Source organism: Myxocyprinus asiaticus, chromosome 7 (genome assembly GCF_019703515.2).
Source record: "Myxocyprinus asiaticus isolate MX2 ecotype Aquarium Trade chromosome 7, UBuf_Myxa_2, whole genome shotgun sequence".
Taxonomy (NCBI): domain Eukaryota; kingdom Metazoa; phylum Chordata; class Actinopteri; order Cypriniformes; family Catostomidae; genus Myxocyprinus; species Myxocyprinus asiaticus.
In genome coordinates this window covers 7,554,656-7,575,943 of record NC_059350.1, presented here as the reverse complement: position 1 = coordinate 7,575,943, position 21,288 = coordinate 7,554,656, and the positions used below count along the sequence as shown (strand labels likewise).

General features: G+C 39.2%; 1 protein-coding gene and 1 long non-coding RNA gene across 2 annotated transcripts in view; both read right to left on the bottom strand.

Annotated features, from left to right (window-relative positions):
- Nucleotides 1-21,288, bottom strand: part of LOC127444079 (VPS10 domain-containing receptor SorCS1) — a 310,619-nt gene that overhangs the window by 154,398 nt on the left and 134,933 nt on the right. Inside the window, exon 2 of the mRNA XM_051703250.1 lies at nt 12,107-12,174. Within this exon, the coding sequence (XP_051559210.1) occupies nt 12,107-12,174 (68 nt within the window). The remainder of the gene's footprint in view (nt 1-12,106; nt 12,175-21,288) is intronic.
- On the bottom strand, nt 3,737-6,927 carry LOC127444109 (uncharacterized). The gene is made up of 3 exons (XR_007897764.1): nt 6,299-6,927; nt 5,885-5,933; nt 3,737-5,041 (listed from the first exon to the last, which is right to left on the bottom strand). It is a non-coding gene; the product is annotated as an uncharacterized LOC127444109 (long non-coding RNA).

Below are 21,288 nucleotides of genomic sequence, written 5' to 3'. Positions count from 1 at the left end.
CTCAAAAACACTCCAATCAGCGCAGTCAAAGCAAGCTTGTAGTTCCATCTCTGCTTCATTGGTCCATCTCCTTACAGCCCTTACTACAGGTTTAGCTGATTTTAGTTTCTGCTTGTAGGTCGGGAGAAGATGAACCAGACAGTGATCAGAGAGTCCTAATGCTGCACGTGGGATAGAGCGATATGCATCCTTTAAAGTGGTGTAGCAGTGATCCAATATATTTCTGTCTCTGGTGGGGCATGTGCTGTGTTGTTTGAATTTTGGCAGTTCACAGGTGTGGTTAGATTTATTAAAATCTCCCAGAATAATAATAAGTGAGTCCGGGTGTTGTTGCTCCGTGTCTATGATGTGATCAGCCAGCTGTTGCAATGCTGCGTTCACGCACGCTTGTGGCAGGATATAAACACTCACCAGAATAAACAAGGAAAACTCCCGATAACTTTGCGATGCGATCCGCTCTGAACAGCTGGAAGCCTGGCAGATGAAATGCACATTCCAGGATGACTTCACTCAGCCAGGTTTCTGTGAAACACAGAGCAGTGGAGTTAGAAAAGTCCTTATTTGTTTGAGTGAGCAGAAGTAGTTTGTCCGTTTTGTTGGTGAGGGAGTGGACATTCACCAGATGAATACTCAGCAGCAGAGTCCTAAAGCCATGTTGACGAAGCTTCACAAGCGCAGTGGCTCTTTCCCTCACGTGCGTCTTTTGGATCGCTTGTAGACCACCGCAGCGCCTTCAACTAAGATGTCTAAAAAAACGTCCGAATAATCAAACACCAGCAAGAAATTATCAGGCATGCTCTGCCAAATATTCAGCAGTTCATCCCTGGTGAAACTGATCGGGAAAGAGTGACAAAAAACATGACAAACAAACAAAAGTAACAAAACTTATATGTTGCTTCTCAAGTAAACGTATCTTGTTTTAAGGATTTTTGGACAATTTTAAATGGAAAACAAGACAAAAACATTTGATAACTAGGATTTTTTGCAGTGAATTTCTTTACTGAATTAAACTTAATAAAAGTATTTTTAATTATATTAAAAATATACAGTATTTTAATTCAGTGAATGTCATTTAGAGGTATTTTTAAAAGATGATTTTGTCCTTTTTATTGTTAGTAAGCACATTTAATACAACCTTTTAAGATGGGGCACAAGCTGAATAATTGTTTAAGAGCTAATGATTAATCGTTGCAATAACTGCCGAATAGTCAAATAATTTTTCTAATAATCGTTAGATTAATAGATTATCAAAATAATCGTTAGTTGCAGCCCTATTTCTGAAGTCCACTTCAGGGCCGGCACTAGCTATAGGCAGACTAGGTAAAGCCTATGGCCTCCACATTGCCGGGGGACCTCCAAAAGACATGTGAACTTGGTAGATAGCCAGGGCTGTGTGTGATAAGTTTCATTTCTAGCACTTGTAAAATCCACAAATGACTCCTATTATCAGCATTGCAACAAATAACATGTAAAATGAGTCTTATGTCTACTTTGCTATCGTGAAATATTTAGTGTTCAAACTTAAGCGCATGGTCATGGACATGGACATGTTTCCAGTGTCAAGAAAATGTTCCCTCTGCGCTGCGTGTGCGGTCACGCTCAAGAGCTGCAAACCACAATTTTATGCACTGCACGCACAAAACAAGAGCAGCAGACACTGAGAGGTGATCAAATAAAAAGTGAGATATTATTCTGTTTTTCTGCAATTCTGTGAGTATCTAGATGCTTGACTTATAGAGAATGATCTTAAAGATGGTGAGCTTTTGAAGCTCAGAAACACTGAATTCATCATGTTTCTAGAGAAACACCCATCCGATGCATTCTTCTAATAGGCTATTCAGTGGTCGACAGATAAGAGGTTTTCAGTGGTCTATTCTTAAACCAGTACAATGAATTTTAATTATTATATTTATTATAGATTAGTGTTTTTTACAAAACAGAAAATAAGAAAATGCATATTCTTTGGTGTTGGAGGTTTAGAAATGGTTATAACTTATCGTAACATGAATATTACTAGTAATTAAAGTATGCCATTATATCAAATGATAATCCCTTGCACTTGAATTAATTAATTATGTTTCCTTGGTCAAAGGGAACTTATGGAGGCATTTAAATAGTTGTTATTAAGAATTCATGAAGGTTTTAGCTCTTCTAGTATCATTTATGTTTTGTTTTTTTGCAAATAATTGTTTCTTGTGATGTCACCATTAGGGTGATCTGTGTCACCTTTGGTCAAGTTGAACCTTGTTAACACTATCTCAGTTCTCCTTGTGCATGTACAACTGACACAATGAAACAATGCATTTCTGTGTAGAATTTATTTTATTTTATAATTCACCCAGAATCAGTTATAATCTTCTAAATTTAAGCTGAGTTATTGTATAATCTAAATTTGAGTCAATTCAATAACAAATACATTCTTTTAGACACACAAACAAAGATTTTTTGAAGAATATCTCAGCTGTAGGTCCATATAATGCAAATTAATCAAGCTCCGTTCAAGCTCCAAAAAGCAAATAAAGATGGCATTAAAGTAATCCATATGACTCCAGTGGTTAAATCCATATCTTCGTAAGTGATATAATAAGTGTGGGTGACAGATAACTATTTAAATATTTTTACTTTTACATTCTGAAAGTGAGAGTGGAGATTTATAGTAAAAAGGATTTAAATATTGATCTGTTTCTCACCCAAAGTGATTGCATCACTGCAGAAGACATTGATTTAACCACTAAAGTCATATGGATTACTTTGATGCTGCCTTTATGTGATTTTTGGAGCTTGAAAGGTCTGGTCATACAAGTAAATGATGAGAGAATTTTCATTTTTGTGTGAAATATCCCTTTAATGTCTAGAAACGGCCCTGGTCCGCTTGCACCAAAATCAGATTTAGTATTAAATACTAGTTTAGTATTAAATGTCCATGTTCTACCTTCTCTCTGACCATTAGAAATACACAGGCTGTTTTTGCTACTGTACCTTTAAAACTCTAAATGACGTCTGGTATTACTGGCTAACCCCTTGGATTAGAATGTTAAAAACTTTCAGTGTAGTTCGAATTGTCCCATTCTTGAAGCTTAGCTTCAATATATGGCCTGGGTGGACTGGGGAGGGAGTTTGCATTGTGTACATTAGCTAAATTAGTCCAAATACAGTAGATCTAATTTTTATTTCAAAAGAGCAAGGACAGTCATTTTCTGCATGACATGTACCCACTAAAGCAAGAAGAATGGACATGATTGACCAACATATCACTTCACATCATATCAAAGGTCACCAACAAATGTGAACATGTGAACGTCATCCATTTATTGATCAACACCTCATAGTCTTCCATAATTTATCATTCAATTTATAATTAATACGATTGTGCTCAAACCAGTGAAATTAGAAGAAACTTGTATTTCAGGTAGAGATGAGTATTAATTGCTCAATGGCAGCCCATGTTGCTTAACTGAATGATTAGATTCTCATCCTGTTCATTGTAATGGACATTACATTTATGATTTCACTACAGGGCCTCTTTGCTGAAACCTTTCTCTCTCCCCATGTAGCCCAAAGTCATTTGAGAGCTTTATAAGTAAGAATATATGTAATATTATTCTGTCTGTGATATTTTTTTTTTTTTTTTTTTTTTTTTCAAACAATGAAAAAATTAAAAGTACTCTTGTTATTTCATCTTATTCACTCACTGGCACAGAATGAAAATTATTTAGACATAAATACACAGGCCACATATATTGTGTTTATGTGCATTAATCAAATCTTCATTCAGTCTCAAAATTACATTTAAAAGCAGTTCTTATATCAAAGCCCTGTTCACATTTAAAAGTATGACAAATTACCAAAGTACTCTGCACAAGAGCTCAGCCTTTTGGGACAAAAACAGCATGTGTTCTTAAAAGGTTCTTCAGATTATTCTATACATGGCCAGAGTGATAGCTAGAGGAACATTCTTCTAAGGTCAGAACCATGAATTTGCCCCTCATTTAATCTTTCACACTTGTAAAGTGGTGATTTTCCGCTTGTGAACAAATCTGTGTTTTTTCTATCTTACAGTCCCCTTGTCAAATGTGACAACTGAAAGGAGCTTTTCATGTCTTCACCACATCAAGATGCTCCAGCACTCCACAACGACTGACAAGCGCAACCTAGTCTCATACAATGAGTGTTACTATAACTACATTTTTGCGAACTGAGTTTTACGTCCCGCTTTCTATGATTTGCTGCAGTTTCCTGGTGAAATTACCACTAGAGGCGCTACAACAACTGTGCGTTTTATTCACTTTCACACAAATCATGGATACTATGGCTTTTTATGACTTTATAAACACTTATTTTTCCTGTATTACACACACTGCTATGTTATTATATCAAAAAACTTTTACTCTAACGCATCATTTGAAAAACAATACTTTTAAACCCTTGTATTACAGACCCACCATTACACATGTATTCCAACATGATTAGCTAGCGCAGTAGCTTACTTGATAGAGTGATGGACTTTGGACTTGGAGACCTTGGACTCAGACACCGAGCGTCAAGCCCAGCCAAGGACGCTCGAAAAAGAAAGTGAAAGTGCAGCGAAAGTGCCATTGAAGTTTTCATGTCAAATTTGCTATTAAAACACTATCGGTTAGGACATTATCAGTTAGGTTTAGGTGTTGGTTAAGGGTAAGGATGCTTTGATTACCTCTTCTTTATCTTTACAAACAGTATAGGTTAGGTTTAGGCTAAAGTATTAAAACATCCATCTAATATTCACTTTAAAAATCTTGTCTGATTACGACACCATTTCACTCACTTTTAGTGCCCCCCACTGGACATTTCACTGGGAAACTGCAGAAAAATGTGTAAAGAAGCACATAATTTTGGTTGGCAAAAATGTTACCAAACATTCATAAGATCAGGCTGGAAAAGCGCCTCGACCACCTGATGTTTCTGCACATCCACATGGAACTGACAGACAACATTGACCTTGGAGCAGTTTTTCAGTTGGTTTTGCCAGGTGAACGACTGTTGACTTGTTTACTTTGGTAATCTGAAATAAATAAGATGGGAAATGTTTATTATTGTTAATATGTTCAATTTGATATTTACTTGTCTTGCAGCCAGCTCAGTTATCTATATTTTACATGATTAAAATGCTCTGTAATACTTAATATGGTTGTGGAACTCAATTTTAAATGTTTTACCATTTTAAAACATTGATGTTCTGTTTGTTTGGTTTTGAAATGGAATCTAAATCCAGCGACCATCGACTTTACTTTGGTAATATAAAATAAATAAGATGTTAAAATTTGTTTATCGTTATTAAAATGTTTAGTTTGGTAATTACTCACAGCCAGCCCTGTTATCCATATTTTTCTATGCACTGCTCTGTAGTTATAATAATACCATTAATGTTACTTACATGGAGATGTGGTTTTCCACGTCATGAAAATGTCTTCCTGTTGGTGTTCTATGATAAACGTATTCTTGTAAACAATTTATCTCTACTGTAGTGTTAGTGTGGTAAGATAACACCATGTTAAAGCTAAAGTATGTGACTTTTTCTGTATTAAAATACTTTATCCTATCCCAGCCTTTTAAGCAGAAACAACTATAAGTAAGCAATTAATAGGTTGGCCAACTGTATTTTTCATAAAAGTCTGGTCGGGGCACACTGTCACAAGTTTAATTTTTTTAATGTATGTGATTAATTACAAAATCTGTTGGACAAAACAATGTTTTGATATTTTTGTATGTTTCCATTTACATGCTTTGCTGTTTCATGAATCATCTTGTGCTTTATAATTTTTTTTACTGTTTATATTTTGCTGAAAAGCCACTAAGCAGTATATATAATGGGCTATTTAAATGGGTTCCCATTATGACAACTTACCCCATGTTGAGTGACATCATGGCCCACTATAAGTCCTTACGGTATTAGCCTAAAAAAAAAAGTGGCTTTATAAAGATGTGTGAGAAATAGGCATGGTCCCCTCTTTATATAAATGCAGAGATAAATCAATAAATCAATCAATCACTTATATAGTTGATTGTAACCTTACCATTGTTTTGACATAAATCTTAGCCTAAATGGAAAAATTTCCATTTTTTTCTTTATGAGATAGGGGAACTCTTTCATGATTAACTGCAGAGCACACACACACATACACAAACAAAGGACACACAGAGAAATCCAATTACCATCTCCTGGCTCATCTAAAATGATTGGGTAGGTAACTACACTCCATATTGCCATTTGATTAATCACCCTTTTGTTACCAGAATATTTTTATGTAGGGTCACTTACTTCATTACCGAGACACTGGGTCAACAGCAAGCATTGTCTGAGAATAAGACAGTAGATTTTTGAACATTCAACATTTATTATTATTATTATTATTATTATTATTATGAGAATAATAGAGAGGAGCTCAGCTGGAACTTTCCCTGTCTTGCTTCAGTACATAGTGTTTGGCTACTGCATTTCCGATGGCGACTGTCTTTCCAAGCAAAAAGGCCACTCAGTCTGTTGAACATCACCACTCCAATCTGTTGCTGGTAGACATTGTCAAATCTGCTGATCTGAGGCCAGTTTTACAATATGTTTGAAATTTGTGGAAGTTAAATGAATACTACAGTGCAAAGGCAAAATGCATTAACTACACATTTTCTCAAAGTGACCAAAACTGGGCCTCTTGATCTGTCCTGTTAAAGAGGGGTTGGCTCAACAATGCTCAGAAAACGGAGTGTAAAACTTGCAAAGACTAGAAAATCCATACTCAAACCAAGTAACTTTGAAGCCATTTTCTCAGTTTTAGTGTTGGTATAGTTGCTGCAGTTTATCCTTGTAGCGTAGAATAGTTCAACCAAAACTTGTCATTATTTACGGTACTCTACCCGTTTTTTTTTTTCTGTCAATTTTTTTTCTTTCACATTTTTTCTTTCTACATTTTTTTCTGTCTGATCTCTCTCTCTCTCTCTCTCTCTCTCTCTCTCTCAAAAAAAAAGCTATCTCCAAAAAAATTCTCTTTACATATTTTTTCTCAAAAAAAAAAAAAAAAAAAATATATATATATATATATATATATATATATATATATATATATATATATATATATATATATATATATATTTTTTTTTTTTTTTTTTTTTTTTTTTTTTTGCTTGCTAGCCGACAAAAAGCATGCGGTACCAACCTCGGCCACCAGGTTCCACTATCAGTGAGCATGAAATCTTTACAAGGTGACAGTTGTCAACTGTGGTACTTCATCTGTTGATTTATAGTTGTATAATACTCTATCAAGAATGTTTTGCAAATCTTAATCAAGGAAAGAAACATATATAATGTTAGAGAGTCTACAAACACATGAAATCCATCAATTAAATCAATATACATCAGGTTACATATGTTTCATATGGCTTTCGTTGTCAAGTGTGACAACGGGGGTTATTTCTGGTTGTTTGACGACACTCACCACCGGTAATATAGATGCTGCTATTTATATTGTGCTTTTTTTAATTTGTTGGCCTACTTTAACATGCGCTAGATAGACGTCTTTGACCATTGTGACACCACTCACTGTGTTTTCAGGGCTTAGTGTTCAGTTTAGCATTGCCCAAATCAGTGAACTCTATGAAGCAATGCGTCAGCTTCAACGGTACCACTGCAACGTGTCAAGTTAAAGTAAGATGCAGAGCTGCTTAAGGAAATGGTGTACGCTTCTTGTTCAAGCAACGTCCGGCTGTCTGGTTATCCCTTGGTCTGTGAAATTAGGGGAAGCATTGAGAACGTCTCTTAAATATTGCAGTGCAGGCAATGCCTGTCCTTTTGTTGTGATGTGTGTACGCCTGGTAATGTTAACCTTGTAAGTAATGTTATCATTTCTGGACGAATAAAATAATGCATATGTAACGGTAGCCAGCTGGCAGGTAGTTGTACAGTATGTAAACCACACTCCCCTGGCCTCAAGAGTTGCACTAGCGACTGACGCTAGGGGCTGTAGCCTTTAGCCTCCTCGTTAGCACGCTTGCCTCCCATGCTGGAGACCCGGTTCGAATCCTGCTTGGAGTGGGTCGAGCAGGAACAATTGCAGTGGTGCTGTGACCCAGATGGGAGTGAGGTTTATGGGGGTGAGTGTACGGTAGCCAGCTGGTAGATAGCTGTACAGTGTGTAAACCTCACTCCCCTGGCCTCAAAAGGCGCACTAGCGGCTGATGCTAGAGGCTGTAGCCTTTAGCCTCCTCTAGGCCTCTTGCCCGCCTCCCATGCCGAAGGCACAGTTCGAATCCCGCTCTGAGCAGGACCGGTTACACATACATTGACGTAACATTTAACAAAAGTAAAGTTGTGCAGACTTTTTACTTGGAAACTTCATTACAACTGAAGCTCAAATAGTATGAAATCATGAAATACAGGTGTCATGAAAAGCCGAAGCCTGCATAGAGTTTGCAAAACAAATAATCAAATACAAACATAAAATGTACTGAAGAGAAGGTTTATTGACACTTTTAAAAATATTTTATAGATCTGCACAGCAAAGTCATAAGGATGGAGGAACGCACACACATAACGCTCCCAGAACTGACAAGTTCTTTACAGAGTTTTATCTGTGTGCTCTAAACCACAAGGATTGTCGAAGTGGTCATTTTGTTTCCTCTGAATCCTTCAGTGCCCCCAAATCAGTTTGATTTTCTACCACTTAGATTGTTTTTGAAAAACCTTTTTCAAATTCATCCGAGGCAGTTTGTCTGAGTCGCATGAAATTTGGTATGTATCATCTAGAGATGCTCCTGACAAAAAGTTAATAACAATATTCTGATTCATTAAGTCATTAAAAAGATGTATGGCAAAAAGTTTTGGGTGTGGCCCATAATGACTGATTGGCCTGTATCTTGAATGTCCAAACTTCACAAAACTTGGTGCACATGGACCAGAACGCATTCTTAGGTCATATGGTAAATGTAATCAATTTCTAATGCTGAGCAGCACTATAACTTAAACAAAATCCTAACTGTGCAACTGTGATCAAAGAAGTTGAAATCTGAAACCAAAACAAATGTATCCACAGGATCTTCATTTTCAAATTTGGCTATTTTAGTCATGTTCTCTTTGCATATGCTTGGACCCTCATAATTGAATCTTGCGACTATATTTATAATATTGTTTTTATCATTCTTTTGTTTCTCTTTTGCCTTTTGTTTTAGCTTAAAAAAATGCTGTAACCTTTTTTTCCGTCTGAAAATGGAAAAACAAACTTTTGTCAAGCATTTCTAATGCTCATGCAGAGCAATGAGCTGTGTGCTGTATATCTAAAGCGTGTATAAAGACAATCAATTAGTCACACCATTAATTAACTAATGTGGCTTCATCTGACTAATAATACCGAGTTCTTTTAAGTCACAGAACAGGATGCGTCTGTACTGTCATGCTGCTTATACAATTGTAGTTGCAAAGAGCCAGTGATAACCTTTAAATTGATACTGAAGAGGAGTATGTTAAATTGTTTTAAGTAAAAGAGAGGCCTTGTTTGTTTTTTGATTCCTGTAGCTCAACAGGTAGAGGAAAATGCTAGCAATGCAGATCATGGGTTCAATTCCCAGGGAACACACATACTGATAAAATTTACCTTGAATACACTGTACTGTAAGTTGCTGTGACGAGGAGGTGGGCGTGGCCGGGCCGAGAGGATTCACGCCCGGCACTAAGTTGCCCAATCAGAGGGAAAGAGATAAAAGGAGGAGCCAGGGACGCCAGAGAGGGAGACACACGCGGCTGCTCTGTGTGTGTGTGTGTTTATGTTGCTGTGTTTTCAGTTTGATGTTTTGTCTAATTAAAGTTTTGTTGATTGTTAATTCAGTTCCCGCATCCTCCTTTCCCGAACGGTTACACTGGTGCCGAAACCCAGGAAAGGAGGAAGAGCACGCTGTCTAGGAGAACTCGCTGCTGCCATACAAAAGAGGAAGCGAAAGAGCCATTGCCGTCCGCCAGGGAATGGAGGAACCGCTGCCTTCTGCCAGGGGGCGGTGAAGCGGTGGAGTACCGGGTGGGTGGCGTTATGTGGGAGCCGAAGAAGAGCGTTTTCTTTTCTCTCTCTCTCCTCTCTCTCTCTCTGTCTCTCCAGCTCACTCTTTCTCTCTCTCCCCTCCCTCCCCTCATCTCTCTCTCAGATCCTCAGGAGGCGGGGAGGACCATCAGGTGGCAGAACGGCCGGAAGGGCAGCGTCTCCCCTCCAGAGATGGGGGGATCAAGTCAGTCTGGATGGCGCGCCGGCCTGAATCGGGAGGTGGAGGTGTGTGATGAGGAGCAGGGCGTGGCCGGGCCATGAGGATGCATGCCCTGCGCTGAGTTGCCTAATCAGCGGGAGGGAGATAAGGGAAGAGTCAGGGACGCCAGAGAGAGGGAGAGAAAGACACACGCGGCCGCTCTGTGTGTGTGTTTATGTTGCTGTGTTTTCAGTTTGATGTTCTGTCTAATTAAAGTTTTGTTCATTGTTAATTCGGTTCCCGCATCCTCCTTTCCCGAACTGTTACACTGGTGCCGAAACCCAGGAAAGGAGGAAGAGCACGCTGTCCAGGAGAACTCGCTGCTGCCATACGAAAGAGGAAGCGAAAGAGCCATTGCTGTTCACCAGCGAATGGAGGAACCGCTGCCTTCTGCCAGGGGGCGGTGAAGCGGTGGAGGACCGGGTGGGCGGCGTTATGTGGGAGCCGAAGAAGAGCGTTTTCTTTTCTCTCTCTCTCCTCTCTCTCTCTTTGTCTCTCCAGCTCACTCTTTCTCTCTCCCCCTCCCTCCTCTCATCTCTCTCTCAGATCCTCAGGAGGCGGGGAGGACCATCAGGTGGCAGAACGGCCGGAAGGGCAGCGTCTCCCCTCCAGAGATGGGAGGGATCAAGTCAGTCCGGATGGCGCGCCAGCCTGAATCGGGCGGTGGAGGTGTGTGACGAGGAGCAGGGCGTGGCCAGGCCATGAGGATGCATGCCCTGCGCTGAGTTGCCTAATCAGTGGGAGGGAGATAAGGGAAGAGTCAGGGACGCCAGAGAGAGGGAGAGAAAGACACACGTGGCTGCTCTGTGTGTGTGTTTATGTTGCTGTGTTTTCAGTTTGATGTTCTGTCTAATTAAAGTTTTGTTCATTGTTAATTCGGTTCCCGCATCCTCCTTTCCCGAACTGTTACACTGTTGCATGCGTCTTTCTCTCTGGCATCCCCGGCTCTTCCCTTATCTCCTTCCCGCTGATTAGGCAACTCAGCGCAGGGCGTTTATCCTCACGGCCCAGTCACACCCTCCTCCTCATCACAGTTGCTTTTGGTAAAATTGTCAAAATTAATTGCACTGCTTCATTGTGTGGTTTGTGGAGCTCCCACAGAGACATTGCATAATTGCTTCACATTCTTTAAACAGTGTGTACCTCTTAATAGTGAAATCATTTATATCTTTTAAAGGACTGTTTCAGGTTTAATAAAAATTAAGCTCAGTCTAGAATTTGTTGCATAATGTTGATTACCACACAATATAATTTCAAATTGTTCCCCGCTTATATAAAAAATAGCAAAAATCACGGTTGGTGCAAATACAGTTACATTGGAAGTGAATGGAGCCAGTCCATAAACATTAAAAAACACACTGTTTCAAAAGTATTGCCACAAGACATAAACACACTTACTAATCTTAACTGTGTTAAGTTCTATCCAATATCCAATAACTTCATTGTCATGACGATGTAACCGTAAACCTTGTAATTGATTCCATCACACTAAAATCATTTAGAACAGATTTTATTACACTAAAATCATGTTAACATGAATAATGTTTGTCTTGTGGCTATACTTTTGAAACAGTTTGTATTTTTTTATGCTTTTGGATTCGCCTTATTTAATTTAATTATAAGTGTACTTACTGTAACTGCAATTTTGTTTTTGTTTTTCATATAAAGAAGGAACAAGTTGTGGTAATAAACATTATGCCACAAATGCTACTGATAAAGCTTAAATTGTATTGAACCTGGAACATTCCTTTAAAATAAAATTCTATAACAAGTAATGTAAGACACCATATATTTTCCAGTAATGTGCTGTAAATATAAAAGTGAGCCATTAAAATATTATCTGTATTCTTACCTCCATAAGGAGCTCTCGGTGACACTGCCAAGGTTGAAGTCATACAGTTTGGTCAGCATGAGGATCACCTTTAAAAACAAACAAAGACCATATGGTTACTTTATATTCTCCATATGCTGTGGCAGATACATAGTAAACAACCCTGGTATACTTTTTCAGAAATATGATCACACTGTACACAATTTACTATAGATGAATGCATAGTTGTGTTAGACAGATTGCTATAAAATGCATTGAATTTGTGGAGGGATGAGCAGAATACAGAAATGAGTGAGACCAAATTGAGATAATTTGAGGTTGGATTCTCTTTTTTTATGCATTAAGGAGACACCATCATCAAATCAAAAACTCCTTGCAGATCTGCATCAGAACCCTTATTGATTTACCCATGTTATAAACTACTAGAAAAATCAACCTATAAAAAACTTTAAAATGCACAATTCCTCACATCTTGCTGCTTTTCATCTCAGTGTAAAAATCATTAAATGATGCATCAGACTTCCTCCTTGAAACACTAATAATTCAAATCCTCATTACTTAATCATGTCGTGCTGTATCTAAATACAGCACTGTAAATATTCTTTATAACATTCTTAAGGTGCACGGGAGTATGCTAACTAGGTCAGTCAAATTCCTCAAGGAAAATCAGAGACGGGAAAGAGAAAAAGATAATTCATGCCTGGAGCAAAAAAAGTAGACTCATATAAACGTACAATCTATTTATGCTCCAACAGAAAATTCATACCTATATGAACCTCAAAGCCTTTTGAAAGAGTGTTGATCATTATGAGGCGAAAGTTCATCGATTGTCTCAGAACTTAGTTACAGTGTGGGAAAAATGTGTTAATAGCTTTATTAACCCTTTAACAGGTCTCTCATGAACTTGGTAGAGAACATTTAAGTTAAGATATTCTGTTAAAACAATAAGTGTTTACATGCACAGCAATATACTATCAGAAAACAGCTTTTTTACTGTTTACATGAGACTTGAAATGAGTTAGATGAGAACAAGATAGAGCTTTTCAGCCAAAATTCGGATGCAGCAAGCAAGGAGGCTATAAAGCTTTTGCCTCTAGCCTCTGTCGCTAGTGCATCTCTTAAGGCCAGGAGAGTGAGGTTTACACACTGCACAGCTATCATGTACCAGCTGGCTACCATTACACTCACCACCCCCCTAAACCTCACCCCCATCCGGATCACAGCATTAGTGTCACCGGTCCTACTCGACCCGCCCCAAGCAGCATTCAAACCAGCAATTCCCATCATGGGAGTCGAGACGAGCTAGCAAAGATGCTGTAAAGCCATTGCCTCTAGCCTCAGTCGCTAGTGCGTCTCTTAAGGCCAGGAGAGTGAAGTTTACACACTGCACAGCTACCATCTTGCTACATTTACACTCAACCCCGTAAACCTTACTCCCATCTGGGTCATGGCACTAGTGTCACCAGTCCTACTCGACCCGCCTCAAACGGGATTCGAACCGGCGATTCCTGGCTTGGGAGTCAGACGTGCTAGCAAGGAAATATATAGCCATAACCTCAAGCCTCAGTCACTAGTGCGTCTCTTAGGGCCAGGAGAGTGAGGTTTACACACTGCACAGCTATCATGTATCAGCTGGCTACCGCTACACAAACACAAGGACAACACAACAGCACTGTGGTTCAAAAATAAAAAGCTGCCCCAATATCAATCAAATTGAAAATCTGTGGTGCCATATGAAAATAGTGGTGCAAAATCATAATGAAATTAGCTCTTTGCTACCTTCCACCATTTTGCTATCTTCAACCAGCCCTCTCTTAAAAGCCCCACCCTCAAAAGACATGTTAGCCAACCCAATGTCAGCAATCCTGAATGTGCAAGATTACTGACAAACAGAGAGCATTTCTGTTTGGCTAGATTTATGATTGGCAAAAAAAATAAAAAAAAATAAAAATAAGGCTGGCTGGTCCCATGACTATTTATTTATTTATTTATTTTGTGCATTTTACAGAGCCTAGGGAAGTCACAGAGACAAGGTGTGGTTTCATAGGACACCTGTTCGAGTGATATCTGTCAGGTGGAAGGGACATTTTATCCATGGTATTCAAACATAGCAAAACATGCTTACCCTAAAATATATATATACATTTAAGCAGCAAAAATTGCTTCTACAAAATCTTGAAACCCAGAGATTAAATAGCTACTTACTGTATACAAACAGCATATTTTCTTTCTTTTTTTTCCAAATTTGTTAAGCACATGTTTGATATAAAGCAATGGGACTAGTGCTGTCATGATTATGAAATTTGCCTGAAGATTAACTGTCAAACAAATAATTTTAATTATGCCGATTTATTGTTTGTTTAGGGCTTTCACGATTATGATGATTAATTGTCACAAAAATTGTCATACTTCTTGGGCTCAGAGCCGCACATGGAAGAGGCACGGTGGTAGGTCCTGCCTGAAAGGGGAGGAGCTCTACAAACACGGCGACTGGGACAGAGAGGGCTCTGTCGAAGGGAGACGCAGGTCTGCCGACAGGGAGACCATACTGCAGACCATACTGCAGAAAATACGTCACAGGGGTTACCGGAGTAACTGGCACCTGTGGAGCACCTACCTCAGTAAGGGCATATTAGCACACGTACTGGTTCCGGCTGTGAATTCCTCCGCTGAATTCATGAGCCACAGGGCTAGGGAGGAAGGACATCCAGGGTTCACGGGTTTGTGAACTCACATGGGAAAAGAAGCGCACATCTTTGCCTCTTTGGAGGCAAAAGGCGCTATACGCAAGCGATACACCCAGCCAGCTGTCTGTATTCCCGAACTTACCTGTTCATACCTGACAGAACACACAGACATCTCGCTCCCTGGGTCATCCATCTCAGGGGCGTTTAGGAGCCTTCCGAGTCCTTGTGCCGGCCCGTGAAGTGGGGGGCGTCAGCTTCCTGCGGGGGGCTCTACACTGGGGCTGAGAACTGGGCTCGGGCTGAAGCGGAGCCGCCTGGGCTTTTGCCGCCGCAGGGGGACACCCTCGGCGAGCAGATGGGATACGGGATCTTGAGCCACACCGGGGCAAGATGTGTTGTACAGCCTTCGTCTGCTTCCTCACCGCTGATAACTGCTGGGCGAAGTCCTCGACGGTGTCACTGAATAGCCCGATCTGGGAGCGAACCTTGTCCGTGTCCCTCATCTTGACCAGATTCAGCCACAGGTGGCGTTCTTGGGCCACAAGGGTGGACATCGCCTGCCCAAGTGCTCGTGCCGTGACCTTCGTCACCCGGAGGGCAAGGTCGGTTGCCGAGCGCAGCTCCTGCATCACATCGGGATCAGGACTACCCACGTGCAGTTTCTTTAGTGCCTTGGCCTGGTGTACTTGCAGGATGGCCATGTCATGCAGGGCAGAGGTGGCCTGACCAGCGGCACAGTAGGCTTTGGCCATCAGAGACGACATTGTCCTACAGGCCTTGGAAGGGAGTGCCGGGCAATCCCATCAGGTGGCTGCGCTTTGCAGGCACAGGTGCACTGCAAATGCCTTATCCATCTGAGGGACCTCCAGATACCTGTGGGCCGCCCCGCCATTGAGGGTAGTTAGAGCAGACAAGATGGGAGTTCAGTTTCGGGCAGAAAAAGGTGCCCTCCAAGACCTCATCAGCTCGTCGTGCACTTCCGGGAAGAAAGGGATCGGGGGGGGGGCGTGGCTGTGAGATGTTACCCCACTCTTCCATCAAGGCACTTGCAAGTTCCTGGACATTTCTGGGGGGAATGGCCCTGGCCTTAGCCCTCACCCTCCGATCAAACAGGTCTCAGACGTGCTCAATGGGATTGAGATCCAGGCTCTTCGCTGGCCATGGCAGAACACTGACATTCCTGTCTTGCAGGAAATCACGCACAGAATGAGCAGTATGGCTGGTGGCATTGTCATGCTGGAGGGTCATGTCAGAATAAGCCTGCAGGAAGGGTACCACATGAGGAAGGAGGATGTCTTCCCTGTAACGCATGTTGTAACTTTATAAAAATATTTTACATTACGCACAGCATTAAGATTGCCTGCAATGACAACAAGCTCAGTCCAATGATGCTGTGACACACCGCCCCAGACCATGATGGACCCTCCACCTCCAAATCGTTCCTGCTCCAGAGTACAGGCCTTGGTGTAACGCTCATTCCTTCGATGATTAACGCAAGTCCGACCATAACCCTGGTGAGACAAAACTGCGACTCGTCAGTGAAGAGCACATTTTGCCAGTCCTGTCTAGTCCAGCGAAGGTGGGTTTGTGCCCATAGGTGACATTGTTGCCGGTGATGTCTGGTAAGGACCTGCCTTACAACAGGCCTACAAGCCCTCAGTCCAGCCTCTCTCAACCTATTGCGGACAGTCTGAGCACTGATGGAGGAATTGTGTGTTCCTGGTGTAACTCAGGCAGTTGTTGTTGCCATCCTGTACCTGTCCCGCAGGTGTGATATTCGGATATATCGATCCTGTACAGGGGTTGTTACACGTGATCTGCCACTGCGTGGATGATCAGCTGTCCTTCCTGTCTCTCTGTAGCACTGTCTTAGGCTTCTCACAGTGTGGACACTGCAATTTATTGCCCTGGCCACATCTGCAGTCCTCATGCCTCCATGCAGCATGCCTAACGCACATTCACGCAGATGAGCATGGACCCTGGGCATCTTTCTTTTGGTGTTTTTCAGAGTCAGTAGAAAGGTCTCTTTAGTGTCCTAAGTTTTTATAACTGTGACCTTAATTGCCTACCGTCTGTAAGCTGTTAGTGTCTTAATGACCGTTCCACAGGTGCATGTTCATTAATTGTTTATGGTTCGTTGAACAAGCATGGAAAACATTGTTTAAATCCTTTACAATAAAGATCTGTAAAGTTATGTGGATTTTTACAAAATTATCTTTAAAATACAGTGTCCTGAAAAAGGGATGTTTCTTTTTTGCTGAGTTTACATATAAAACAGTTTATTCCGGTCCTTGAATCTGATTGGAAAAGAGGCGTTCCATGAATACTGATGGTCTCACACCATCAGCACTCTAATGCTTCACTGTGTGTATTACTCCGCTTGTGTTCGTGCCATTCTAAACTAAAGTGTAAGAGCAATGCAGATGTGTTAAGAGCCATCTGTCTCTTTACATTACATTTTGTGACATTACATATTTTAGCCAGCAGGTGGAGCCAAAAGACCATTTTTGTGTGTAATATGAGCCAGTTGGTGACGTGAAGTGAATCAGCGTCACTCAGTGTTTATATTCAACAGCACTCCGTGATCGCTCGTATTACTACTACACTACTAAGCTAGGAAATAGCTTTAAACAGCTTTAAATTAACAACTTCAGCGTTGTCTCATCACAGCTGAGAGACACAACAGACTGATTAATTACACGAACTCAAGTCGCTTACCTCTTACCGGACTCTCCACATTGGAGAGGAGAAAATGGCGGAGGACATTGTGGTTTCTATCGTGAATGCCTCTTGCGCACCAGCTACCGTGAAGTAGGGAGAAATTTCTGCTGAGAAAATAGGATGCATTTCACCAAAATGACATTTTCCTCAGAAAGCTAACTAACAGACTACAGCATCATCAACAGGTGATCGCACACACTCCATCTCTCTCTCTCTCTCTCTCTCTCTCTCTCTCTCTCTCTCTCTCTCTCACACACACACACACACACACACACACACACACACACACACATCCTTTTTTCTCCAATAACATCTTAGAAAAAGCCCAAGCTGTGATACTAGTAGTTCTGAAGTGATGTTTTTGAGAGGCTTGGACGCATCATTTGGTTTGAACCAGCAACGGCAGATTCTGATCTGTCACGTAAGAGAGTAGTTCCATGCACAAATTCATTGACCTGTTGTATATAAGCAATATCACACTCGCAATCGTGCTATATGGCCCTAAATCAGCACTGCTGTGATTACCTATAGCCGAATCATAGCAGTGCTGATGTAGGGCCATATCGCATACAGTTATATATACTGTATAATATATATATATATATATATATATCCTTTTTTTTTTTTTTTTTTTTTTTTTTTTTAACTTGAGGGAAGAAGAAATGTAATCAAAATATTTAAAATCTTGGTCCATTTTAAATGTACACTGTTATATTTGGAACTCAGCCAACCTGAATAGCTATTATATTATATTATCTTATATTATCTTATATTATCTTATATTATATTATATTATATTATATTATATTATATTATATTATATTATATTATATTATATTGTTTTGTATTTTATTGTATTGCATTATATCATATTATATTATAGTATATTATGCAATATTAAAATAATTCTGTCTTACATTTCTCCACTTTCACTCGTTATTTTAAGGAACTTCGATAAAACCCATGAGCATAAAAATACTCCGCATGAAAGAAGAACTTTGAGATTCTGAGTGTATTTTAAAAAATGTTAGTTCAGTCTATCATCTCCACAGAAACAGAGTAAGCGGTCTTCTCCTCCCCGGTGTTACTGTGTGTCATAAACATTGCGTGTATGAATCCCCAACGACCAAGAACATTTGTTATTACGCAAAGGTTAAATTAAAGTGAAACCAGAGTGATTTGCATTCACTATAAAACTCACTTGTATTTTCACGGGTGTTTGGGGCAAAACCTCAGCAGACGACATGTGCATCACAGTGCTTCAGAAGTGGATAATCTTAATATGCTCTTCAGGAGCTGCTCTGAGTGTGGGTGCGAGTCAGTGAGAAGGGTGGAGCTTATTTGGAGTGTTCACACAATGCAATACCACCGGAAAATAAGACACAAAAACTTGCCATTTGTGGCATTTCTATTTTTGCTTAAAAATCACTTATTTAGATATTAAAATGTGATAGGAATTTGAAGTGAAAAATAATCACAGCTATTTTAATCAAGGTTAGATCAAATAATCACAATCAGACGATTATTTAATAATCTTGACAGGCCTAAATTGGGCAATAACAAAGCAATTGGACATTTGGTAAAATGTGATAATTTGTTTAGATGCAAAGAAGTGAAAATGTAAAATGTTATGGTTATGTTTTAACAAGTTATTTTTGAGATTATTATCGTTTAACTACTTTGATTACATATTTTTTTTAATTAAGTTCAAGTGAAATTACTACTTTTTAATTTTGTTCCGCTTAAACATTAACGCTGCAAAGTTACTGTAATATTGCTGATACATGTTCTCGTGAGCAATGATTATAAGCTGTTTACAAGTCTACACCCTAAACAACCCTAAACCTTTGATTTAGCTGCCCTCATTTACAAAGGCTCTGGCTTATTTCTCTGCACAATGTAATTAGGCTTATTAGACTTTTCACTATGTGCTGTTCCAAGCATCCAGCCTTTTCTTAAAAACTAGTTAAATACACATATTTGCTGACAAAACAATATACAGTAGCTACATAAACAGCTAAACTTAATAATCCAAATATGAGTTTCAAGGTAGACATGTGCTGTACTATAGAGCAGGTTATGGTACAGACTTTTACATGTTGTGTTAGAGAGATGGTATGTGGCCATTCTCTAGTTTGAAAGGGGTTAAGATCATTCCCAGTAAAAAATAAAATAGAATAAATAAATAATACAAATACTTAGCACTAGCACAGGTGTTGTCAAACTAAATTGGTCCAGTCTGAGATGATGAGACAACACAGCTGCAATTTCACATGGGAGAGAGGGGTGTGAAACCTACAAAGCCATCCACACAAAATTCCCTGACTATCTTAACAAATAGTGACATGACCCCCTTGGCTCAGCATTGCCAGGACCAAACTGCACAATTCAAATTTGTTGTAGTTTATTTACCACCACAAAACCCAAGGTACAATCTCTATACATCCAATTTATTACAGTCACATCTCTTGGTTACAGCTAAAAAAATGTTAGGAGTCAAGAAAGCCTGTTAACTGTAATCTAAGTAAAAACAATTACTGTATATATTAAGATTTATTCGGATGGGATTATTTTACACGGCAGGTGGGATAATGTCATTATTACCAGAGCTTCTACGTTCTGTCTGATTTTCAGTAATTTGTCTATATATATATATATATATATATATATATATATATATATATATATATATATATATATATATTCACCTTTTAAAAGTAACCACAGGTAAAAGCAGTCCTTTGCAAATTGGCATGCTGGTAAAAAGCCTTTGATACTCACAGCGGTTCTGCTTATTCTTCTCAAACCTATTTGTGCAGTCTCTCCGATTTTTATTTATTTATTTATTTATTTATTTATTTTGAAAAGGTGCTGCATGTAGGTGTTATGGTCGTACCTTATACAGTTTAAGAGTTGCAAAACAAGATGATTTATTTCTAAATAATTTTATTAATTTTTTTCAGAATGAAAATTTCTGTATCTGTTAGCCATGTTAAAGAGAGACAGAAAGCATTGTATTTTTTTCTGGCTAATTTATGTTATGATATGGGCAGTTATAGTCTCGTTAACTAAATTATTGTTGAAACATGTTTTGATACATGTAATATTAATTAATAAATACATTTGATAAATGTTTGAATATTTGAGTAAAGTTGGGTCTTTTACAGTTTGACAATTCTTTTTTTTTTTTTTTTTGTCATTTTGCACATTATCAATTAAAAGTGTTATTTTTTTTTTTTTACTAAAATTATATGCAATGTTAGTCAGAGTAAAACTGACTAAAATTAATTAATATGACATGACAAAATATCGACTACATTTAAAGAACATTACATCAAAGGACTAAAACTATGTTAAAATGAACACTGGATGGTTTAAAGTCAAACATACTAAGGATGTGTGTGTGGTGGGGGGGAGGGGGGGGGGGGGGGGGGGGTCACTCTCTCAATGCACTGAGCACCACTCATATAGTTTTCCATTAAATTTGACCCAAAAATGGCTTTTAGACATATTGATTAGCCGGTTTGGTTAACGTATACTCATATCTTTGCAACCATAAGGGCTAGAATAAAAAAATGTATATCTCTGATTTCATTTCTGTCTATAATTTTGTTCCACCATTTAGAATTATATGAAAAACCTACTTTTTTGAACTCCTCCTAGACCGTTTGTCTAATCAGCATGCTATTTGGTACACATCACCTACAGACCCCGCGAAGACAAAGATTTCTCAAAAGAATTTTGATACGTGAAATTGTTCCAAAGATATTAACAATACAATTCCTTCGGTTTAAC